Source organism: Schistocerca americana, chromosome 3 (genome assembly GCF_021461395.2).
Source record: "Schistocerca americana isolate TAMUIC-IGC-003095 chromosome 3, iqSchAmer2.1, whole genome shotgun sequence".
NCBI classification, from domain to species: domain Eukaryota; kingdom Metazoa; phylum Arthropoda; class Insecta; order Orthoptera; family Acrididae; genus Schistocerca; species Schistocerca americana.
This window is the reverse complement of record NC_060121.1, coordinates 864,071,763-864,098,757: the sequence shown is the minus strand read 5'-3', so window position 1 is coordinate 864,098,757 and position 26,995 is coordinate 864,071,763. Positions and strand designations below refer to the sequence as shown.

General features: G+C 43.3%; 1 protein-coding gene across 1 annotated transcript in view; it reads right to left on the bottom strand.

The window, feature by feature from the left end:
- Nucleotides 1–20,011, bottom strand: part of LOC124606887 (putative sodium-coupled neutral amino acid transporter 7) — a 47,215-nt gene extending 27,204 nt beyond the window's left edge. The window contains exon 1 of the mRNA XM_047138984.1: nucleotides 19,862–20,011. Within this exon, the coding sequence (XP_046994940.1) occupies nucleotides 19,862–19,970 (109 nt within the window). The 5' untranslated portion in view covers nucleotides 19,971–20,011. The remainder of the gene's footprint in view (nucleotides 1–19,861) is intronic.
- Nucleotides 20,012–26,995: the final 6,984 nt, after the last annotated feature.

Below are 26,995 nucleotides of genomic sequence, written 5' to 3'. Positions count from 1 at the left end.
ACTGTGTCAGCCACATCTCGCATTGCAGTGAGGATTGTGTGTGGTGACCATTGTTACATCATGTGACATAATAATCAGAATTTTGACCTGTCATGAGATTAACCATAATTAAAGTGTGAGATAAAAGTTGTGTCTGCTTCATACTGTGTCTAAACAGAATATATAAGCCAAACAGTGTAAAACATCTTTGCACTGGCATTTGCAAAACCCTTCATCACTGTGTCAACATTGTCAAGCAGCCACACCCTGATCAGAAACAACTTTCAAAGCAACTAAATCTGATTACCATTTATCTACTAGGTCATAGCCATATCAAATGTAAAGTTAGGCTGCCTTTTCGATAAATAACAATCAATGTCATATTAATCAGGTGTGTTTCAACTGGAAAGGTGTTCTCTTGAATGCCAGGATGCATTTCAGCAGTTAAAGGAGACATTGTTAAGGTGCCGCAGTCTGATTCATTTTGATCCAGCTAAGCCTGTTGTCTTGGCTGTGAATGCATCTTCTTAGGGGCTGGAACTGTGCTCTCCCATAAAATTGGTCCTTATAACAGCCCTATTGCTTTTGTCTTGAAAAGTTAACAAGGTACAGTACAGACACAGTCAACTTGGAAAAAAGGCTCTCACCATTATATATGCTGTTACCAAGTTCCTACAATTTTTCTATGGTCATAAATTCCATTTGATTACAGACTGATTAATTTTTAAGAGAGCGACTTCAGTTGTACTTACAATTTATTCAAACCATGACCAGTTTTGGAATGTTAAAATCCCATTCCTAACACGTGGTCAAGTGAGTTTATGCAAGGGCTCCAAATCATTGCATCTTGCATGGAAACTGTTTGCTGTCAGGCTGCCACACGGTATAAATGCCAGCCATGTGGCTGGCATTCATACTGTGCAGCTGCCCGACAGTGGGCAGTTTCCACCTGAGAAGAAGTGATTTGGAGCCCTTGCACTGACAGGCCAAACCGCACATTTTGTGTTACCAAATACAATAATTTTATACTCCTGAAGATGGGATTTTAACATCCTAAAACAGATTGTCTTTTGAATAGATCATTAGGACAACTAAAATGGATGACTTTAAATTAATTAATCATGCCTCTCAGCTGTGGATATTCTACAGACCAAATCTTGTGATTACAGATCACCAGCCTTTAACAGCTTTGTTCAATCCTTCCCAGCCTGTCCCAACACAGTTAGTGCAAAAATTGCAACCATGGGCTCTGTTGTAAAATTATCACCAGGAATTTTTGTACAAGCCCACTCCACGACATTCAAGTGTTGACTCATTTCAATTACTATTGATGCTGACAGAGTGTTTATTCATTTGACGAATCATGTTATCAAATAGATACTCAGGATTTTAAAATTCTTCAAAATTTTCCTCTTGGCTTTTGGTGTATTGCTGGAGCAACTACTTCTGACACACCTTTTCAGGTTGTTTTGCAATACATGCACTACAGGTGGCCATGTGTTTGAAAGAAATTCCCCACTCAGTGGCGCATAACTACTTTTCGCATTGCCACATGCTGTTCATGCGATCATGTGTTTTGCTGTTGCATACAATGATGATGCATGGGTTGTGATTCCTCACCAGGAAGATGTGCCTTTATTGCACCAATGTCATTGGCACATAGGTAACACACGGAAACTCGCCCAACATCATTGTACTTGGCAGGGCATGGACACCCGGATTCAGTAAACAACCAGTCTAACGTGTGTAGAGAGCATTAATCCACTCTGCCACAATGCTTTGAGTGGTCACATCCATCTGAACCATGGCAACACATACATATTAATTTTGTGGGTATATTCTGGAATACGCGAGTGTGACTGGTGGGAGATGACCACAGAAAATTTCCTTTTGAAATCCCTACATCAGCCACTACTGCTAGTAAGGTATAAGCTTAATCTTCTATTTTTTGTCTCAAAGGTCTTCCTGAGGTCCTTTTTTCTGACTGTGGACCACAATTCAGGTCAGCCAAATTTCAACAGTCTTGTACCAACAATGGCATATACTGTGTAACTACTGGACCTCTTCATCCTCACCTTAACAGTGAAGCTGAATGTTTCATTCAAATATCCAATAGTTACATACAGAAACTCTGTTCCTCCCACACATAGGAGCAAGTCTTACAGATTTTCATTTTTTCCTGCCACTCATTGCCATGTGATGGGAAGTCGCCGGCATCACAGTTATAGTTTGTTCTGCCACGTCAGAAAAAGTTTCAGCCTCAAGATGGAGTCTTCTTTAAAGTTCTTGGCAAGAAACAGCATTGGGAGAGTGTTACATCATTCATCTTACACCGTGCAAGTTTCTTCCAGGCTGCATCAGCGTCACAAGGATCAGCTGTAGCGCTCTTATGTCTGATTCTGCTGCAGAATTTTTGGCCACAGACCCAGTACACCACTGGCATCCACAGCAGCAGTCATCTCTGTCTCTCTGCTAGGCATGGATGGCACCAGCCAGCATGGTGGTGATGGATATCAATGTCGTGCCACCTCCGGTCCAGCTGCCAGAGACAATGTCCGTGGATCCGCCACTCCCAAACAGCAACACAACACCCCTTGAGTCCCACTTGCAATCCAACTTCAGTGTCTACATCACTGGATGCAGGCATGAACTCTGGGACCAGTTTTTCGGCCCATGTTCCCAATGATGTGCAATGTGCATACCAAGATGCAAACAAGGCACTGTCATCAGTCATCATCGTCACACTCCCTGTCTCCTTATGTACGCCTCCCCCCCCCCTTCCCCCCTAGCATAGACATTTGACAACACTACATGACGGTGACGTGACGTGGAGTTTGGGGGGGAAGGGGGGGGGGAGATAGGAGGCACACGGTGTCATCCACAGAATCAGGTCTCATGCAAAATTTGCTTCCCCAAGATGACACCACAAGTAAAGATACAAAGGTAGTCATTGTAATATGCAACAATGAATCTGAGATGTCACCGTCGACACCCCCCCCCCCCCCCCAGTATTTTCTTATGTCGCCACAGCCAGTTCAAGAGCAGTGCCACTGAGCCCATTCTATATGTAATCAGCGATCAATTGTAATCATCGCAGGGAAAGATCAGGCTGCATGTGAACAGAAGAGTTATTCTGAACTTATTATCAGTTAAGGACTTCTGTACTCTGATGTGAACTTTCATTCCATGATGAAGTGCTAAATATTATAAGTGTTAGCACCACTATCGATCTCATGACATCTGTGTGGACACTGTTTCCAAACTGAAGTATTTATGTTGTTCAAGTTTTAATAAATTACTAGGTAATAAGTTGTATGTGTCTTGTAGTATCTGCTCGACCTCCTTCTGAGCTAGTCTTGCCACAAAATGCCTCATCTTAATAACATATACTGTCATGGAGTAGATGCACTGATCACTTCATACCGCAATTTTGCCTTAATCCTAGGCAAATTTGCAAGTTGTCTTGAACTAACTCACAGCTAATCTCTCACCACCCTCAGCTTTTGCTTTTTCCACAAAAACTTCACTTTGGGTTACTGTTACACATGTACATTTACATATAACACAGCCAGCATGTACAAACAGGATCTGATGAGTTAGGTTTCAGATGAAATTACGCCAGATAAAGCAAGTAGGCAGAAAAAGCATATAGTAGTCCTGCGGATCTTTGGGCAAGAGCGTATTTTTTTCTTTCTTTCTTTCTTCCTTCCTTCCTCCTCCTCTAAAAAACTTCACCCTTACAAGTGGTCTATGCTGATGGCCAGTTACAGCCAGCTGCTCAGTGGCACTTTATTCATTTCTGCTTCTGTTTCCTCCTGCATAGTTAATAGTTTTCTATTTCTTACTCATGAGTGGGACAACCAATGAATGTTACATCTGGCTGCCTGTTTCAGAATGTTACCATTACAGTTAAATTTGAAGGCCATATGGGCTGCAAGGCTATGCACCTAGTCTATATTCCCACAACAATCAAATCAATCACCCTCGCACTCAATACGGACACATCAATAAAGAATGTTGTGGTTTTCCCCAGAAGATATGCAGTCGATATGCAGCAAGGAATGTCAGACCGCATTCACATAAAAGACACTGACTGCCAAAATTGTATCAGTAAATTGTCAAAGTATTCGTAGCAAAGTTCCGAAAATTACTGCCCTTCCAGAAAGTTCTTGCACTCAAATTATTCTCAGGATAGGGCTGGCTGAAACCTGAAGTGGAAGCCTCTGAGATATTTAGCAAGCCATGGAATGTATATAGGAAACACAGATTAGAGGCCACATGAGGGAAAGTGTCGATTGCAGTTGACAAAGATTTTCTCTCTACTGAGGTCGAAGCTAAGTGTGACAGTGAAGTTATCTGGTCGGGTATATCAGGTCCAGGTGAAACCACACTAATTGTTGGATGTTTTTACTGGCCCCCCAATTCTGCTCTGACAGTTCTAGATTCATTCAAAAAAATGTCTATGGTCAGTAGTGCAAAAATACCCAAATCATGCATTACTAGTTGGAGGCGACTTTAACCTACCGAGTATAGTCTGGGATGTCTATGGATTCAATGCAAGGGGAACAGACAGGCAGTCATGCAAAATAATTTTGAACACATTTTCTGAAAACTGTCTTGAGCAACTAGTTCAGCAGTTCACATGCAATGGAAATATCTTTTATGTTGTAGCTGCAAATGAGCTGAACCTTACCGACAATGTCAGTACAGAAATGGGGATTAGCGCTCATAATGTCATTATAACAAACTATGGCTACAGAAGTTAATAAATCAGTTAAGAAGGCTAGGGGAGAGTTTCTGCTAGGAAGAGCACATAAGCAGTTGTTACCATCTCACTTAGACAATGAATTGACATCATTTGGTTCCAGTAAGATGGATGTAGAGGAATTAAGGGCAAAGTTTAAGCAGACTGCAAATACTGCTCTGGAGTATTAAATGCCTAGTAACTGGATTAAGGGTGGAAAAGACCCACCATGGTTTAACAATGAGATCTGGAAACTGCTAAGGAAGCAGAAGCCGTTGTACTCTCGGTTCAAATGAGAACACACAAAGGATGACAAGCAAAGGTTAGCAGAGATTTGTGTGTCCTTGGACACGAAACATACAACAACTAGCACCATCATACCTTAGCAAAAGTTCTGGCAGAGATCCCAAAATAATTCTGGTCCTATGTAAAGTTGCTAAATGGGTCTAATACTTCCATCCAGTCACTTGTTGACCAGTCTGGTGAGGCAGCTGAAGATAGCAAAATGAAAGCTGAAATTTTACATTTCGTAATTCAAGAAATTGTTCCCACAGGAGAAATGAACAAATATACCATTGTTTGACAATTAGACAGACTCCCGTATGGAAGACATAGTAATAAGCATCACTGACAGATAAAAAACTGGAGTAGTTGAGAACAAATAAGTCACCAGGTCCAGATGGAATCCCAATTCGGTTTTAGTGACCAGCACAAAGTCCCAATAATTGCAAAAAAGTGAAGGTGACTCCTGTGTATAAGAAGGCCTAAAGAACAAACATGCAAAATTACAGACCAACATCACTAACATCAGCTTGCTGCAGAATCCTTGAGTATATTCTCAGTTCGAATAGAACAAGTTTTCTTGAGACTGAGAAGCCTATGTCCATGAACCAGCATGATTTTAGGAAGCATCGCTTGTGCGAAACTCGGCTTGCCCGTTTCTACATGAAATATTGCGAACTATGGATAAAGGGCAACAGGCAGATTCCATATTTCTAGATTTCCGGAAAGCATTTGACACGGTGTCCCACTTCAGGCTGTTGAAGAAGAATATAGAATAGGTTTCCAGATATGTGAGTGGCTAGAAGACTTCTTGTGCAATAGAACTCAGTACGTGGTCCTACATGGCGAGTGTTCATCAGAGACAAGGGTATCGTCAGGTGTGCCCGAGGGAAGTGTGATGTACATAAATGATTTGGCGGATAGGTGGGCAGCAATCTGTGATTATTTGCTGATGATGCTGTGGTGTATGGCGAGTTGTCGAAGCTGAGTGACTGTAGGAGGATAGAAGATGACTTAGACAAAATTTCTAGTTGGTATGATGATGACAGTTTGCTCTAAATGTAGAAAAATGCATGTTAATGCAGATGAGCAGGAAAAACAAACCTTTAATGTTCATATACAGCATTATCAGTGTCCTGCTTGACACTGTCATGTAGTTTAAATGTCTGGTAGTAATGTTGCAAAGCGATATGAAGTGGAGGATAATGAGGATAGTGGTATGAAAGGTGAATAGTCGACTTCAGTTTACTGGGAGAATTTTGGGAAAGAGTGGTTCACCTGTAAAGGAGACTGAGTACAGGATGCTGGTGCAACCTATTCTTGAATACTGTTTGAGTGTTTGGGAACAGTACCAGGTAGGATTGAAGGAAGACACTGAAGCAATTTGGAGGCAAGCTGCTAGATTTGTTACCGGTAGGTTCGAACAACACATAAGTGTTACAAAGATGCTTTGGGAACTCAAATGGGAATCCTTGGAGGGAAGGGTGCATTCTTTTTTTAAGAACACTATTGAAAAAATTCAGAGAACCGGCATTTGAAGCTGACTGCAGAACAATTATGTCCAACAAACATTGCAAGTAAGGACCACGAAGATAAGGGCTTGTATGGAGGCATAGAGATAGTAGTTTTCCCATTGTCCTATTTGCGAGTGGAACAGGAAAGGAAATGTCTGGTACTGGTATGGGGTATTCTCCGGCATGCAGCGTATGGTGGACTGCAGAGTATCGATGCAGATAAAGAAAACAGGAAACTTTCTACCAAAGGACACAATTTCACTGTTCAATAGATATATCCTTGAAAGTGAGATCCAAACATAAAGATGGAATACAGGCCTTACAGGCTATATGCATAATGTTAAGTTGAAGCACTATAGATATGACTAACATGGCAGAAGGGGGACAAAAGTCACCCTTGACAGAAAGAAGCACATGACATTAAACACAGATATTACAAGCCTCAGAGTGACAATTATTAGCCACCTTACTGCTTCATGAATTGTTTGGTCAACTTATTTTCATCAACCATTTAGCTAAACGGTTCATTTATCACCAAGGTACTTCTTTATTCCTCTATTGGAAAAATGCTGGCTTCCTACATTTAATCACAGATGTGACATAACACAACACCTTGCACTCTCAGCTCCTTTGTGTTTCTCTTTTTAACCAAAGGTGAGGTGTTTTAAGAATGTATACATGCTGTATGCTCACCTCTAAACAGCACTGTTCCGCTAGGCAGATTCTCTACTGAGCTATTCAAATGAGCCGGGTCAGTTGCTGTGTTGTGCCCAGCGGCACAGACTGCTGTGTGCCGCTACACTTCTCACCACTGCTACATTACCTCACTGCAGACTAGAAATCTACCTTGTTCTTCACCAAAGATCTATGTACCATGATCTCTCCAGCTCCACGTTAATCAAGGAGCATGTTGCCTACACTGTTTTGGAGAACTGCTTCCCTAACATTAACGTAGTTGTGGCTGCTTTGCACAATCGTCTTTTATTATACTCCTTATTGGTTGGTTGGTTGGTTAGTTGGTATAAAAGAGGGAAGAGGGGGAGGGGCAGAAGGACCAAACTGCGAGGTCATTGGTCCCTTGTTCCTGGTAAAATGATTACACAATGGAAAGAAGAAAAGAGAGGAGACGTACAGCACAATAACAGGAGAAAGGAAGAACCAGAAGAATGACAGAAGGACAACCAACACTAACAAAACAGGAATAGAAAACCACAGAGAGAAGCAAGAAACAGGTAGAAGGGGTAAAAACAAGAGAGCTGATGGCCGTGGCTGGCTGACCAGGAGAATAAAAAAGGAAAAGCCAGCCACTCTGCAAAACATTAAAACATCCACCCTAAAAGCATTAGAGTGAGAACACAAAGGGACAAAGGACACGCACTAAAACTTTATAGAATGATACAACCCACCATCACGCATAAAACGTAAAAGTAAATTAGCCGATGAGGCATTGTCAGGTAAAATATATGGCAACGAGTCCAGTAACTGAAGAGTCCGTTGCAGGGCAGGCAAAGAGGGACGGCTCACCAGAATATGGGCCATTGTCAGCCGGGCACTGCACCAACACTGAGGTGGGTCATCAGTTGCATAACACATGACTGCGGGCAAAAACTGGAAACCGTGGGCTAGAGCCCATGACTGCACCTTGTGGACAGCTCCCTCTAGGCACCGCTCAGCAATATCAGTACTGGTGGAGCGGTACAAAATGCAGAAGTCGTCTGCATACAGAGAAGGCGAGACGGATGACCCTCCATCTGCTGCTAGAACATTGATGGCTACTAAAAATAGAGATATACTCAATACGGAGCCCTGTGGGACTCCATTCTGCTGGATATGGGGGGAACTATGGGAGGCACCAACTTGGACACGGCAAGTATGAAGCGACAGGAAATTCTGGATAACAATCGGGAGCAGCCCTCAGAGACCCCACTTGTATAATGTGGCAAGGATATGATGTCACCAGGTGGTATCATAGGGCTTTCGTAAATCAAAAAAGACGGCAACCAGGTGTTGGCATCCAGAAAAGGCTGTTCAGATGGCAGACTCGAGTGACACAAGATTATCAGTGGTAGAGCGAACCTGGTGGGAGCCACCCTGACTTAGAGCCAGTAGGCCACTTGACTCCAGAACCCAACCCAATCACCAACACACCATACCTTCCAGCAGCATATAAAGAATGTTGGTGAGGCTGATGGGCTGATAGCTAGCCACATCCAGTGGATTTTTACCGGGTTTGAGCACCCGAATTATGGTGCTCTCCTGCCATTCTGATGGAAAGACGCCATTGCACCATATCCAACTGAATATGACGAGAATATGTTGCTTGTAGTCAGATAATAGATGTTTAATTATCTGACTTTGGATCTGAGCTGGCTCAGGAGTTGTGTCGGGGCAATTTGCAAGGGCAGTGAGGAGCTCCCACTCTGTAAATGGGGCGTTATAGGATTCACTGTGGCATTTAGTGAACAAGAAGACTTTCCCTTCCAGCCATCGTTTGAGGGTGTGAAAGACTGGGGGGGGGGGGGGGGGGGTAATTCTCCGATGCAGAGGCTCAAGCATAGTGCACAACAAAGTGCTCAGCAATTGCATTTGCATCAGCAGATAACACACTATTTATGTTAACACCGGGAAAACCTGTTGGGGGTCTGGTACCCGTAAACACGTTTGATCTTTGCCCAGACTTGGGAAGGTGACGTATGGCACCCAATGGTCGAGACATATCTCTCCCAGCACTCCTGCTTCCATCGTTTGATAAGCTGGCTGAGAGGTGACTGGGGTTCGCAGAACTGATGGGGCTAGAATTGTTGTAGCGGCGGCGTAAAATGATGTCATGTGTACAGGGTGTAGCTGTTCAAATTTCCTCTTAGCCTCAGTGTAGGTCAGTTGGTACAGGGTCTTGTACTCCATTATTTCCCTGCAGTCTGGCGAGCAAGGCAAATGGTGCTCTCCACAGCTGACACAGATGGGAGGCAGGGCACATGGAGTATTGGGATGTGATGAGTGTCCGCAATCTTGACATGTGACGCTGGAAGTACAGCAAGAAGACATATGACTGAACTTCCAGCATTTAAAGCACCGCATCACAGCAGTAGACCATCACATTGACCATCTCGGGTAATGTATCACCCTCAAAGACCAAGATGAAGGCACTGGTGGAAACTTCGTTATCTCTCAGGCCCTGGTGGACACGCCGAACAAAATTTACACCTCACCATTCTAAAATAGCACGCAGCTCATCATCAGACTGCAAAAGAAGGTCCCTGTGGAAGATAATACCCTGGACCATATTTAAGCTATTATGGGCATGATGGTTACAGAAACATCCTCCAGATTGTCACATGCGAGTAACACCCATGACTGGACAGAGGATGCTGTTTTGATCATGACTGACCCAGATATCATTGTCCTGTAAATGCTCTATAAAAAACTGAGGCTTCATTGTCACGAAAGATTCACCATCAGCTCTCAAACATACAAGGTACCGGGACGAATAAGAGCCGCTGTCATCCTTAGCCTGACGTTCCTCCCACGGTGTGGCCGGGGAGGGGAACCATTTGGGGCTGCACTTCTGTGTGTTGAATCGAGCCTATGAATGCTTAGTGGCTGCTGGTGTTCGAGCACCAGCAAGAGATGATGTACTACGCTCCATCACGTGTAATCCACCCTGATGCCACCCACTCCGACTAGGGGCCCTCCCCATGGGCATCACCCAGCCGCAGCAAAGGCCACCTGGCAGGATGGCCATTGCCATGAGTCTCAATGCCCCAGGGAGATGGGCATCTACTCCATGGCATATGTGGGAAGTTAATGGCACAGACATCCGCAGAGCGATCCCTGTGTTGTCATGGGGCTACAACCAACAGGGTACACGGCGGCCCCACCACAACAGATTGACTACCGTGATGGATATCAGGTGCAACCAAGCAACAAGTCCATTATCATCGTCACTATAGAAAACGATACTGCACAGTTGATGGAAAAATACACAGCTAGGAGTGGGACTTCACCCACCAGTTGGACAATCAGCAGAAGTGCAGATCCACATCGACGAAGGATGCGATAGGTCACAACGCATGATGGACACGATGCACCATCTAAGGCGCCCTTCTCCAGTTGGCCCCCTCTTCGGGAAAATTTTGAAAACATGTAGGTCAAACCCTACAGGGGACCATCTCAAAGACCAAAACATGTGAGACTCCTTTTAATCGCCTCTTACAACAGGCAGGAATACCTCGGGTCTTTTCTAGCCCCCGGACCCACAGGGGCAGACTGAGTCACTTTTGTGTACTGGCAATGTTTCCACTCTATAGAGGCCTGCTTGGTTTGGGATGTGTATGCCCATGAATCATCCCCAGTGACGAATTCTTTGAATTCTTTCAGCAACTCATGCCCTTCTGTGGTGTAACACGTTAAGTGATCCAACCTTGTCATTATTCGCTGGCTGTTGTGTTTGTCTGTCAGGTTCTTAGGCACCCAGCAAGCACTACCATTACAAAAGTTCAATGTATCATACACCACACCATAGGAAATGACGAACTGCTGTGGTAAGGTTCATAGTTACACAGGCCAGTTGTTCAAAAATGCTGCCTCCTCAATGCCTCCAGCATTCTGCATGGTTGCTACTGTTACCTGTTGCCTGGAGCATGGTGAAACACTAAGGTTCACATGGACCTCCTGAAAGAATGAACACCACCTGAAGAACATTGATACGGTCTATACAGTCGACCTTATACATGCCATGCATGGCCCTACAAATTTCACTCAGTTCATTCCGTTTGGCAAACAAATATAAAATTACATTTTGCTGCTCTTCACAAGTTTACAACAGAAATATGTGAGCCACGTTCATTTCATAGTTCAGGTTTCTCTTACTACGGCTGCATATGAAAATGAAGTACCCACTGCAGTACAAACTTCAAACTATATTGTTGTGAAATTTCAACACTCCAGTTGCAATACCAGGAGAGAAAAAAGTTATTGTGCGTTACTTACTGATCTCCCTCATAAATTTGGGAACATAATTACTGATTATTTCACCCTAAACCTCTGAACAAAATGGTGTAGCCAAATTACTGAAGCTGCATGTTCAATGGTGAATTCAAGTAAAATACCAAAAGGACTGGACACAAGCTTACAATACAACAGTTTACACTTCCTGATCAAAAAGTGAAGCACCCAGAAGAGGAGAAAAAAGCCAAAAGACTTCATGGATTGAGGCAGAATGTAATTTTATTGCATTGATAACAATGAGTCAAATTTACAAAGCATTTGGTAGTATGAACGCATGTTTCAGTATGATGTTCTTCCCCTTTGATGCAGTCAGTAAAGGTGTCATATAAAGCCATTGTATCCTCTCCTGAGGCAAGTTGGCACATAAATGTTTATATCCTGGATACTGGCACCAAGACAGAACTGACATCCAATCTGGTCCCACAAATGCTCTATCAGGGACAGGTTTGGGGATCCTGCTAGCCATGAGAGCACCTCAACATCATGCAGACAATTCATAGAGAATTGTGCCATGTGGACCAGCACTGTCCTGTTGAAAAACGGCACTTTTATATTGTCACATGAGAGGTAACACATAAGGATGCAGGATATCCGAGATATATCAGTTTATTGTCAGATTTTTTGCAATCACTACCATTTGTAACCTGATGGCTCCCCACACCATAACGGGAGTAAAACTGCTGTGTCCTACAGAACATGAGAAGACTGGGACCTCGACCCAAATCACCACAATACTAGCCAATAAATCGTGAGGTATTTGAGAACCACGATTTACCACTGAATACAATGCAACACCACTGACAAGCAGTCCATGTTTCCTGTTCACGGCACCACAGCAAATGCAGCTGTTTGTGTTGCAACGTTAACGGCACCATGGGATCGTCAATCCCCAGTTGAGCTGCCGCTAGTCTGATCATTGGTGCAGGATGACACAGAATGTTGCAGGGAATCCATTACTTATTTTTGGAGGAAAGCTGCAGATTTTGAGGATGCTACAGTGCACTTCGTGCCTAATACTGCAAACCTTTGTTGTGGCGGTCAGATGTGTTCGACCAGATCCTTGACAACAAATATGACCACTCTCGTATTTTCATGCAGTCGAACAATGGGCCACTGTCACATCCGAATGCCCCACAAATCTGGCTATTGCAAGATTTGACATGCAGGCCAAATGAAGGCACACAATAAGGTCCGCTTCTAACTCTGGCATGCCTCCGTGTCACTCAGTATCTGACACCATTCACACCCCTCATCTGTTATACAACCTACCAGGCCCGGTAACAATACTAAACCCTAACCACACTAATACACTCTGGTGGCCCTTCTACCTGTCACAGAGAATTGCAGCTTTAAGCATTCACATACCCACCAGTGATTGGCATGTGTAGAAAACTTTGTACACATCCAACCATTTCATCTGGGTACTTCACTTCTTTTGTCAGGCAATGTATAACATAAATTTTACTTTAAGTTCCTCAGTTCCAGACAAATCCCCTTACCAACTACAATACACTCAACCAGTAGAAAAGTGGTGTATTCAGAAAAATACTTTATTAGTCAAGATTGCAAGTCTAATTTTTTTATTGTCAACTGCTTTTTAATACATATCAATTATCCATCTACAGATCACAATTTTTTCTACATACATCACCAATTGGCAAGACACATCATCCTACTTTTGTTTATACTGCACTGCTTATTATGCAACCCAAGTTTATGACATCACTCAGTGCCATGTATAACAAAAATAAAAGTCAATCAATCTCCACATGTGCATAATGAGAATATACCACATGGATATTTTACTCTGAAGATGCACCACCAGGATAAATGTATAATGTTGACTCCATTATCTGAGACTTTCACATTTGCTGTGCAAGCCTGTTAAGTACGCTACACTGGCACTTCCTTGTTTACAAATAATTGTATCATGAGCAACCAATGCTATTTATTTATTTACACGTCAAGTTCCGTAGGACCAAATTGAGGAGCAAATCTCCAAGGTCATGGAACGTGTCAGTACATGAACTTACAACATAAAAAGTAATAACAAATAAAAATAAATGTTCATGAACCTGAAAAAAGTCAGTCCATAAGTTTAAGTAAACGCTATCAGCAATACAATAAGAATCAGCTTAATTTTTCAAGGAACTCCTCGACAGAATAGAAGGAGTGACCCATGAGGAAACTCTTCAGTTTCGATTTGAAAGCGCATGGATTACTGCTAAGATTTTTGAATTTGAGTGGCAGCTTATTGAAAATGGATGCACCAGTATACTGCACACCTTTTTGCACAAGGGTTAAGGAAGTCTGATCCAAATGGAGGTTTGATTTCTGCCGAGTATTAACCGAGTGAAAGCTGCTTATTCTTGGAAATAAACTAATATTGGTAACAAGAAACGACAATAAGGAATATACATATTGACAGGCCAATGTCAAAATACCCAGATTCGTCAACAGAGGTCGACAAGAGGTTCATGAACTCACACCACCCATTGCCCAAACCACCCATTTCTGAGCCAAAAATATACTTTTAGAATGGGAAGAGTTACCTCAAAATATAATACCATATGGCATAAGTGAATGAAAATAAGCAAAGTAGACTAATTTACATGTCGAAGTATCACTCACTTTTGATACCGTTCGAATAGTGAAAATGGCAGTATTAAGTCTTTGAACAAGATCCTGAACATGGGCTTTCCACGACAGCTTACTATCTATCTGAACACCTAGAAATTTGAACTGTTCAGTTTCACTAATCATATGCCCATTCTATGAGATTAAAACGTCAGGTTTTGTTGAATTGTGCGTTAGAAACTGTAAAAACTGAGTCTTACTGTGATTTAGCGTTAGTTTATTTTCTACAAGCCATGAACTGAGGTCATGTACTGCACTACTTGTAACCGAGTCAGTGCTGCACACAACATCCTTTACTACCAAGAAACAGAAATATTTTAGAGTTACCCATGTTACTAGAGGGCATATCATTTATATAAATAAGGAACAGGAGCGGCCCCAACACTGATCCCTGGGGCACCCCCCACTTGACAGTACCCCACTCAGATCCCACATCACAGCCGTTATCAACATTGTGAATAATGACCTTTTGCTGCCTGTTGCTAAAGTAAGAGGTGAACCAATTGTGAGCTACTCCCCTTATTCCGTAATGGTCCAACTTCTGAAGCAATATTGTGAGATCAACACAGTCAAATGCCTTTGTTAAAGCAAAAAATATGCCAAGCATTCAAAGCTTTCTGTTTAGCCCATCCAGTACCTCACAGAGAAAAGAGAATATAGCATTTTCAGTTGTCAAACGACTTCTAAAGCTGAACTGTATATTTGATAGCAAATCGTGTGATATAAAATGATCAATTAACCTTACATACACAGACTTTTCGATAACTTTTACAAACACTGATAGCATAGAAATAGGTCTAAAATTATCTACATTATCCCTTTCTCCCTGCTTACATTCGCTTGAGAAATGTACTTACTAAACAAACTAACACAGTGAATACAAAAGTCTCTGATAATGGATTCCACATTATACATTTATTCTGATGCTGTGTCTTCAGAATAGCATGCCTGTCAGTTATGTTCTCACTATGTATGTGTTCAGGATTTTTTTTTTCTTTGTTATGCATGGCACTCAACAATCTCCTAAACTACGGTTATATAATAAGCAATGCAGCTTAAACAAAATTATGACATGTCTTGCCAATTGGTGGTGTACACTAAACAAAACAAAAGTGTGATCTGAAGACGGCTAATTAATGCAACTGAGACTAGTTATCACTTAAAAAATTATACTTGTGATCTTGAATAATAAAGGGTTTTTATTGAAACCACAACTTTTAACAAACAGATCACTTTATTTCCAATTTGACTATATCAAATATAGAACAGTAGGAAAACTATCAACGCAGAATATTTGGCACATGTTGCTATATTCATATAAAGTAACATCCCCATTCGAACTACGATGACAAGATGTTTTGGACAACCTACTGGGTATTTTAATCACAAAGATGGATTTACAGTCTGGATTCCTTCTAAAAAGGATGTACTCATAAGTCACAACATAAATTTTAGGTCAGAATAGTTCACAGTTTCCATAGTGATCACACTGAATTCTATATTTCTCAGCAACAATTCCCAGATCTAAAATGGACAGATGTGGTACCTGAAGTAGAAGGGCAAAAGTCAAAGGCAGTTTGGTTTTGGCGAAAGTGAAGGAAGTCAAGTATTAAGTCACTAAAAAAGAATCAACAAAATTCTTTAAAGCAGAAGACTGTCAATTTTCTAAAGAAGATGTAGTGGAGAAAAGAAGAAAACCAGCATGGATGAAAAATGGTGAATTGTTTATCATAACAAAAGTTGATGTTGATAAAGATCCAAACTGTTTATCTGATGTATTGCAGTTGAATTAGAAGGAAAAAGAGAAGTAAGCTATTAATGAAGAGATCTGATCACTTATGAGAAACAAGGGGTGTTAGTTGAACATCCTGACATTTATGTAGTGCAGAATTGTTGGGGTTTACATTGAAAAATTGTGGCTGATTGAAGTAATTGCCCCAAATCCTGACTGGTGGTAAAGGGTATACTCAGGATGGTAGAATTCATTCTGAAGATGAATTTATTTCTATTTCACATTATGACACCGTCTGAATGTTGCTAGCAAAACCTGCTTCACGGAAGATGCTGTAAAATATTTTGATGTTAAGACAGGTTTTTTAAACCGAATACTTGAACATGGAGTATATACGGAACAACCAGAGCTTTCAAAGATAACACAGATGGAGTGTGTCTCTTGAACAAGAGTTTTTGTGGAGTCAAGCAAACATCACACAGCAGGAACAACAGTTTTTTAGATGTCAGAGAGAACATGGGTTTTCAGAACAATGCAGCAAATCCTTATTTGTTTAATCAGGAACAAAATGAAAATATACTTCCTGTAGCAATTTATGTCGATGGCCTAATTGTGGGCAGTGACGAGGAAGAAACTAAAGCTTCATTTAATACATTTCACAGTGAATTTGATACAACAGATAACCTTGGTAGTTTCCTTGGAATAAAAATAAAGCAATCTGAAGATGGAGTGAGTATGTAAGCGAAGAAAAAACTCTGAATATCATCAACAATCAAAACACATAGAGGTCTGACACTTCCATGCCCATGAAAGATTTCTGAATGGGGAAATTATGTTTGAACATACAGATGGAAAGAACCAGTTGGCTGATCTGACAAAGCCACTTGTATGAGTTCAGTTTAATTTGTTACAGGCAGAGACTTTTCTTTATCCCAAGGTATTTTAAAATATCCTTGACTTTTATACAAACTCTTTATAATATGTTTTTCTAGCCTACTAAATACTCTGTATCCTGCAAATAAGTCATTCTTAAATTAAATTCTGCTGATCAGACTTAAAAAATATGTTTACACAACATTCCACTCAAGACTTTCCAGTAATACAGGCCTCTTCTTCCACCATATATTTATTACGCTTTTCTTCCTAATTTTACTGTACTGATGCACATACTCATTACTTGGCTGTATCACTAAGCTATAGTTTATCACATTAAACACTACTTGTAACACTAATGTTAATTTCCTCTGAATGTGTTTTTTCTATTTTGATGTAGGTCATGTTTCTACAGATTTTCGTGTTGTTTAAATTCTGTTTTTGTAGCTCAATAAATATGACTGATATGAAGCATGTACCAAGCAGTCATTTATACCATCCAACATCAAAGCTTTCATTTTGTACTTAATAAATGTTTAAATATGTATCTTCAGCTACCCTGTAGACAGGAATTTGAAGCAATTAGTAATACATTTCTATAGATTATACATACAACTGTACATGCTACATGCTTTCTGGTCAGTTCGCTCACAATAAGTGAAGGGGAATAACCATCACATATATTCAGCTGTAAATAAAGCAAATGGCAGGTTTTAATTAACTGGCAGGATGGTCAAAATGTGTAATTTTTCTTGCAATGAGACTCCTCCAGGAATACTGGACAAATAAATGGAATTACCATCTGACATCCCCTGCTCTGGAAATTAGTTTTACAGAGTTAGTGAAGGCAAAATTATACAAATAACTCTCACAGAGGCACATAAGCAATCATCTGCTCACACTCCATCCCAGAATGCAACCAACAAACCTTATAGGCTGTATTGTACAGTAAGAATTACTGTCACACACTTTGTAGTGATTCGTATACAATCAATGGCAACACCACATGACTACACCAGTTCATTATATATTGGTGACTGATTCAGTCAGCACCAGTTAGTAGGACTCAGAGTGTTGCTTACCCTTATTTATTGAACTATCTGTAATGTAAATTCCCACAGACTTTTGCATTTTCTCAGCAGGTTTTAGTCTGGGAAACTATTTCATGTGATCATAGTCCACTGTATTCTCCATGTTCCATTACCGTTACCTCTGAAAAGCTGTAACACCCATGTGTGACCATTGTGCTGATTTTACTGTTTCTGAATTAAACTGACAGAGACCGACATACATTACTCCACAGCAAGTACAGTGCTAAAAACATGTAAAGGTCCAAGACCAGAATCTTCCTCACTCATGCCCTCATTTTCCATGCATGTAACATTTATTAACTGTTTGATATCACTTCATGAACTCAAAACCTAACACTTACCTTTCAGCCAAACCTAAACTTTGGGCTATGCTACAGATCAGTATGTCAGCACATCTAAGTTTTTGTATTAGCATTCACTGGCTTTGTAACTAACAACCAAACTGTCACCACACTCTACATTCCAAAAACTAATTAAAGATGTGCTACAGTCAGAGTTGTTTATCGAAGTTATTACTTACTGGAACAGTGTTAAGGAGTTGATGAGAACCCTACAATATGTGAAGAAACCGAACACCTACAGGATTTCCAGTCAAGCAATGTATTGAAACTGTCCTTCAGCCTGACCTAAATAACATATCGGCCATGTTGGCAGCAGATGATACTGGCATTCACTCTCACCACTACATTATTGTAACTGGGTGAACAATGTTTCATCTCACATGAAAAACAATTTTGAACACATCTTTTCAAAGAGGATAAGGGAGATATTACTACACAGCACTGTACCAATTTGAGTCAATTGTTGCGCTTTTCCAATGAGAACTGACTCCAACATTCAAAGCTGTATTTGGAGCAAGAATATACCTAGGACTTGCAATTGGATTAGAGCAGTTCTAATGTTAGTTTCATAGAGAATGAGTCAACAAATTGGATTTCACAACAAATGGCTCTGGCTACACTTGCTACTAGTCAATATCCAATAGACACTACATGTTCGAGTTTTCTTCACTGTGAAGTAACAGACCTGTCAGCCTGGTGGGGCTGGATGCGATTTTAGTTGCGAAGATTTTTTTCCTAGTGTGAGGTGGTGGCAGTTGCACTCCCCTCCCCAATTTGGATAGGCCTACATCCTTTATCTGAAGTCTATTCATTGCATGCAGTTCTACTGTTCATATACCATGATAGATTTCTTCAAATTCATGCGTTCAGATATGTTTACAAATCGAGCAGAATCCATCCCAGTTCAAAAAAGGAGTAATAATGCCCGTAACTGCAGTACTAAATCTAAAAAAATAATTGTTTATCTTCGGTGAATTTAACGTGGGCCAATGACGTAAAACGACTGAAATATAACAAAGCTACGTACCGATTAATCCATCCAACAATCTATAAGAAACATTACTCATTCACCCACTTGTTTGTGGTTGGTACCATATGCATGTAGTCGACGTTATACCATATCAGGGATGCGTACTTTACCTAACTACGCATAAAGAGTATACATATCGTCCATCAAAGAGGCATTCTTGCAACGCAGACTTACAATATTTTAATTAAACTCATCATTAAATTCACAGACGAAAGTACGTAATGATTATGTTCTTTACAGTTTATAGGCATACGATTTGTAGCTGAGCAGAAGTAAGAAAACATCACCATACATATGAATGACTTGCAAATGTTCACGAAACTATAGATTAATTTAAAAGTGATATCACTGGGCAACACCTACGGCCATAAAAAAGAAGAGGAAATATAATATGGTAAAAAATTGTGCCTTATGGATATGTTCGCTCGTAACTTAGGCTAGCCTGAGTAAGATTTTATTCCGCGCAATTACCTTCCACATACGATCACAGTGTAAAAGCCAGACACCAATACAGGCTATATGGCTTTATCGATCAGACGACAACGCTTACCTGCCACACGGTGGACTCAAACGCGTGAGTGATTTTTCATCCTGTCTGAAATACCACTAATTTTAATCAAGCACAACTTACCGTTACTGACATCTGTTGCAGGAACATTTGCTGAAAACGTAGAAAGAACGAGTTCATTTGCGCTGTTAACATCAGAATCGTCCATATTATCAACATCACCTCTGTACATCACAAACACTTCCCCAACATGAGTTTCACCTGTCAAAATATGTCAACACACTCAACCAAAGAGATAGAACACCATAGAGAGGCAACTCCACGTCCAGGGTGAAGTAAATTGGATCACGGAAGTACGTTTGGTCAAAGATAACATAACAGTCGCTACACTCCTCGTTTTCGTTACCCCCCCCCCCCCCCCACCACCACACACACACACACACACACACACACACACACAAACCGATAGTAGCACAGCAAGCGCCATGGTTGGTTTGTGGGATTGAAGGGACCAGACTGCTAGGGCCATCGGCCCCTTTTTCCAAAATCTTCAAACACCCACAAAGAATAAAAATTAACAATGGAGACGACACAGGACAAGAAAGACTCAAACAGAGACTACACAAAAAGGAATTAAAATCACACAGAGTGTGACAGTGGTTGGCTGACCATAGACACAAAAAGGGAAAATGCAACCACCAAGAAACACACTAAAAAACTCAGTCTAAAATCGTAGGCCATAGGCCAGACTCAACACACTTAGATCAAGTGATAAAAGCCTCCTGCACGAATAAAACGCAAAACTAAGCCTGCCATGGCAGTGTTATCCGTTAAAAGTGCAGGGAGCGTATCAGGCAGTGCAAACGTCTGCTTGAGTGCAGTTAAAAGGGGACAGGCCAACAGAACGTGGACCACCGTCAAGGCCAATCCCCAGCGATATAGAGACGGGTCCTCATGGCGCAGTAAATGACTGTGTGTCAAGTGGGTGTGGCCAATGCGGAGTCGACAAAGGACAACTGATTCCCTGCCAGTGGCTCACATGGATGACAGCCACACATTCGTTATCTCCTTGATAGGACGGAGTTTGTTTGGTGTGGTCAGGTTGCACCATCCAGTGTCCCAAAGTTTGAAAATTTTGCGGCGTAAGACTGCTTGCAGATCAGTCTCCGGGATGCCAATGTCCAGACACGGTTTACTGGTGGTCTGTTTGGCCAGGCAGTCAACATGTTCATTGCCAGGTATCCCTACATGGCCTGGGGTCCACACAAAGACCACAGAGCGGCCGTAATGGGCAAGAGTATGGAAGGACTCCTGGATAGCCGTCACCTGACGAGAGCGAGGGAAACACTGGTCGATAGCTCGTAAACTGCTCAAGGAGTCGCTACAGATAATGAAGGACTCACCTGAGCAGGAGCGGAGATACTCCAGGGCACGAAAGGCGGCGACCAGCTCAGCAGTGAAAATGCTGCAGCCACCCGGCAATTAGTGATGTTTGTAATGGTCCCCTAGAGTGAGAGCATACCCAACACGACCAGCAACCATCGAACCGTCAGTGTAAACAACACTAGAGCCCTGAGACGTGGCAATGATGGAAAGAAAGCGGCGGCGGAAGGCCCCAGAGGGACTGAGTCCTTCGGGCCCTGTGCCAATTCAAGCAGAAGGCAAGGGCGGGGCACACACCACGGGGGTGTATGCAGAGGGGCCCGGAAAGGAGGTGGAAGAGGGAAAACGCCAAGCCTGGAGAGAAGCTCTCTGACGCAGACCGCGATCATACAACCCAACCGGGGCAGACATTCTGGGAGACGGATGACCGACTGAGGGAACAGGAGATGATAATTAGGATGCCCGGGCAAGCTACAAACGTGTGTAGCATAAGCAGCCAGTAAACGTTGGCGCCGTAACTGCTGTGCAGGAACACCTGCCTCCACAAGTATGCTGTTCACAGGGCTGGTCCGGAAAGCTCCAGTGGCAAGTTGGATCGGGCTGTGAAGGATGGGGTCCAGCACCCGCAACACAGAGGGGGATACTGAATCATAAGCCAGGCTCCCATAATCCAGACGGGACTGTATTAATGCCTGGTAGAGCCGTAAGAGGGTAAATCTGTCGGCGCCCCAGCTGGTGTGGCTCAAGCATTGCAGAGCATTAAGATACCGCCAGCACATCTGTTTAAGCTGCCGAATATGAGGGAGCCAAGTCAATCAGGCATCAAAAACCACACCCAAAAACCGATGTGTCTCCACCACAGCAAGATGTTCGCCGGCAAGATAAAGCCGTGGTTCAGGGTGAACTGTGCGTTGCTGGCAGAAATGCATAACGCATGTATTGGCAGCCAAAAACTGGAAGACATGCGCCACAGCCCAAGACTGCTCCTTGCGGATAACACCCTGCAGCTGACGTTCAGCAGCTGCAATGCCAATGGAGCTATAGTAGAGACAGACGTTCCCACTGCAGCAGCGAACCCATTAATTGCAATTAAAAACAGGTAGACACTTAAGACAGATCCCTGTGGTACCCCGTTCTCCTGAACTCGGGGGAACTATGGGAGGCCGCAACTTGCACGTGGAAGGTACAATGCGACAGAAAATTTCGTATGAAAATCGGCAGTGGACCCCAAAGACCCCAACCATGAAGTGTAGAGAGGATGTGATGTCGCCATGTCGTATCGTATGCCTTCTGCATGTCAAAAACGACAGCGACAAGGTGCTGACGGTGGACAAAGGCCGTACGGATGGCTGACTCCAGGCTCACCAAATTGTCGGCGGCAGGGGGGCCTTTATGGAATCCACCCTGAGACGGAGCCAGAAGGCCCCGAGACTCGAGTACCCAATTCAACTGTCGGCTCACCATGTGTTCGAGCAACTTGCAAAGGACGTTGGTGAGGCTAATGGGGCAGTCGCTGTCCACCTCCAATGGGTTCTTGCCAGGCTTCAAAATGGGGATAACGATGCTTTCCCGCCATTACCACAGAAACTCATCATCAACACAGATACAGTTGTAAAGGTAGAGGAGGCGTCGCTGGCAGTCCACTGAGAGGTGTTTAAGCATCTGACAGTGGATGTAATCGGGCCCGGGAGCTGTATCAGGGCAAGCGGCTAGGGCACTTTGGAATTACCACTCACTGAATGGAACATTGTAGGATTCAGGATGGCGCATGTGAAACGAAAGGCTCCAACTATCCAACCGCTCTTTCAGGCAGCAGAAAGCCAGTGGGTAATTTGCAGAAGCGGAACTCAGAGCAAAATGTTCTGCTAAGTGGTTTGCAATAATGTCGGAGTCAGTACAAACTGCTCCATTCAGTGAGAGCGCAGGGACACTGACAGGGGTCCGATAGCCATAGAGGCGCCTAATCTTGGCCCAAACCTGTGACGGAGAGATATGGAGGCCAATGGTGGAGACATACCGTTCCCAGCACTCCTGCTTGTGTTGGCGAATGATGCAGCGGGCCTGTGCACGCAGCCATTTGAAGACGATGAGGTGTTCTATTGAGGGATGTCGCTTGTGACGCTGGACCGCCCGCCGGCGATCTTTAATCGCCTCAGCAATCTCAGGCGACCAACAAAGCACAGTCCTCCGCCGAGGGGACCCAGAAGAACAGGGAATGGCAGATTCTGTGGCAGTAATGATGCGGGTGGTGACGGAGTGAACCACCGCATCAATAGCGTCATTGGAAAGAGGCTCAATAGTGGCAATGGAGGAGAACAAGTCCCAGTCAGCCTTATTCATAGCCCATCTGCAGGTGTGCCCAGAAGAGGGACGCAGTGGCAGTGACAGAAAGATCGGAAAGTGATCACTACTGCACAAGTCGTCATGCACACGCCATTGGACAGACGGTAAGAGGCTAGGGCGGCAGATCGAAAGGTCGATGGCTGAGTACGTGCCATGCGCCACACTGAAATGTGTGAAGGCACCATCATTCAAAAGTGAAAGGTCGAGCTGTGCCAATACATGCTCAATGGTGGCGCCTCGGCCTGTTGCCACTGATCCACCCCACAGAGGGTTATGGGCGTTGCCCAGTAACAGAAAAGGGGGCGGCAATTGGGCTATCAGCGCAGCCAGGACATGCTGTGGGACATCACCATCTGGTGGAAGATACAGACTGCAGACAGTAACAACCTGAGGTGTCCACACCCGAACAGCGACAGCCTCTAAAGGTGTTTGTAGAGGGACAGACTCGCTGTAAAGGGAGTGAAGGACGTAGATGCAGATGCCACCAGATACCCTTTCATAAGCTGCCCAGCTCCTATAATAACCCCAATAGCTAGGGAGGGCGGGGGTTCGCATTGTCGGAAACCAGGTTTCTTGAAGAGCAATGCAGAGGAAAGGGTGAAGGCTGAGAAGTTGTCGGAGCTCCGCAAGATGGTGGAAGAAACCGCTGCAGTTCCACTGGAGGATGACATTGTTCATGATTGAGAAAGGCGTGAAGGGACTGGGGATGCAGATTACGCTGCTGGGTCACCTGCTGAGTGCCCGTGCGAGTGACATCCATTGCGTCCGAGGGTCCGGCGAGATCGAGGTCCACAGCAGACGCCAAAATCTCTACCTCATCCTCAGACGCTGAGCTTGTAGGGAGTGGTGAGATGAGTGCCACCACAAGGACTGGATTCTTTGGTGCCTTCTTCTTCGTCTGTTTTTCTCGCTGTGCCATCAGGGGTCCTGGCTGGGAGGGCTTCACTGGGTCAATCTCAGGGACAGATGAGGACCATGAAGCCCTACGACCAGCGACCGGTGGTTGTTTCAGCCACTTGTGGGTGTCCGCATTGCCACTGGTCAGAACCTTACGCTTCTCCAGCTGGGAAGTGGGAACTAATGTCCCTGATGGTTGGGGGGTGGGGGAGGGGGTGTTGCTCCTGAAGTAGATGGAGGAGGAGCAACAGGGAGTGAAGTGTCCCCCACAATCAAGGGGGCAGGTGGAGTCTGATGGATCAGAGAGCCAACCGTACGCGACGACAGGGAGACATTGCAGCAGTGGCGTAGGTGGATGTCATTGGCACAGGATGTAGCCTCTCATATTTCCGCTTAGCCTCAGTGCAGGTCAAGCGGTCCAGGGTCTTATATTCCATTATCTTCCGTTCTTTCTGGAATATTCTACAGCCCAGCGAGCAAGGGGAATGGTGTTCTCTGCAGTTAACACAGATGGGAGGTGGGGCACATGGACTATTGGGATGCGAAGGTTGTCCACAATCTCAACACGCGACGCCGGAAGTACATTGGGATGACATACGCCCAAACTTCCAGCATTTAAAACACCGCATCGGGGGAGGGATATATGCCTTCACATCACAATGGTAAACCATCACCTTCACCTTTTTGGGTAAGGCGTCACCCTCGAAGGCCAAGATGAAGGCACCGGTGGCTACCTGATTATCCCTTGGACCCCTATGGATGCGCCGGACGAAATGAACACCTCATTGTTCTAGGTTGGCATGCAGTTCATCGTATGACTGCAAAAGAAGATCCCTGTGGAATATAATACCCTGGACCATGTTTAAACTCTTATGGGGTGTGATGGTAACTGAGATATCCCCCAACTTGTCACAAGCGATTAACCTCTGTGACTGGGTAGATGACGTTGACCCAGAGCGCATTTTGGACAAGCCCTCCACCTCCCCAAACTTGTCCTCTAAATGCTCCACAAAAAACTGAGGCTTCATTGACATAAATGATTCACCGTCATCTCGAGTACAGACGAGGTACTGGGGTGAATAAATGTCACTGCCTTCTTTAGCCATGCATTCCTCCCATGTAGTGGCCAGGGAGGGAAATGATCTGAAATCGTTTTTCTTGGAATTGAGGTTAGACCTCGATCGCTTAGAGACTGCTGGTGGAGGCCCACCAGCAAGAGCTGATGTACCACGCTTCATTGCATGTCATCTGCCCTGGTGTCAGCCACTCCAACCAGGGGCTCTCCCCATGGGCGCCACCCAGCCGCAGCAAAGGCCACCTGGCTGGATGGCCTTTGCCAGGAGTCCCGATGCCCCATGGAGATAAGCATCTACTCCTTGGCATACGTGGGGAGGTAGCAGCTCAGGAATCAGCAGCACAATCCCTGTGTAGTCAGTGGGCTACCACTAAGAGGGTATATGACGATCCCACCACAACGGACTAGCTACTGTGCTGTATGTCAGGTGTCGAATATCCATGTATGTCATGAGGGTGAAGATGGAAGTGCACAATGGAGGGAAAGTATGCTACCCGGAACACACTGCAGCTTATGTGGCCGGAAACTCAGTGTAAGTACAACTCCATGACAATATCGGGTGTGCCAGATCTTAGTGTAAGATAGATTTAAGATGCACCACCTAAGGCGTCCTTCACCAAATGGTACGCACTAACGGAAAATTTTGAAATGTAGCGGTCAAACCCCTAAGGGGACCATCACATTAAGGCCGAAACGTTGGAGACTCCTTTTAGTTGTCTCTGACAACAGGCAGGAGTACTGCGGGCAAGCGCCATGTTAGTGACAATAACAAATGTGATATAGGATGAGTGGGAATACTAACGTTTATATTGATTTGTAACATAGTTTTTACTGTAGAGAGACTATGTAGCGCCATAAAAATCGAATAACTAAAACATTACACCAGATTTGTGATTATTTAGTTACTTAAGGACCCTGGGAGATACGATACGAGCATTAGAGCATGGCCTGTTTATGATTCTCTTGTAACGTATAGATGTTTACTGAATAGTATGGTTTTCCTTTAATAACAAAAAATTGCTAGTACACACCTGAAGACCTAACCTTTAACAAAAATACGTCATATTTCTATCCTACAAAGGTGGTTTTGTTCGCTACAGTTTCAGCCAAATCAGTGAATGCAAAACATAGAAAGTCTATTTGGAATGTAATATTTACATTATTTATCGTATGAAATAAGCCACCACAACTGTAGCTTAAGGGAAAACCACACAGATGTGACAAGTTGTCAAACGCAAAAAACTGTTTCCCAACACAGGAAAGCGATTCCGTAATTGTTGCTAAATCTAATCCACAAACGGCAAGAATCTTTAACACATTCGCTTTTGAAGCAGAAGTAATTACACTTACAAAAATATTCAAAACTAGCGATTATTTTTGAGTGGTGTATATGGGTCCTGAAGATGGCTTAATGAATTGCCAAAACAGGTAGCGAAAACAAAATAGAATAACTTCTTAAAATGTACGGATGTTCAGCGAATTTCTTTGTTCAATATTTAATCAGTCACTATTTCACATCCACAAAGGATCAACAGAGACTAAATTTTATGTATGTTTCT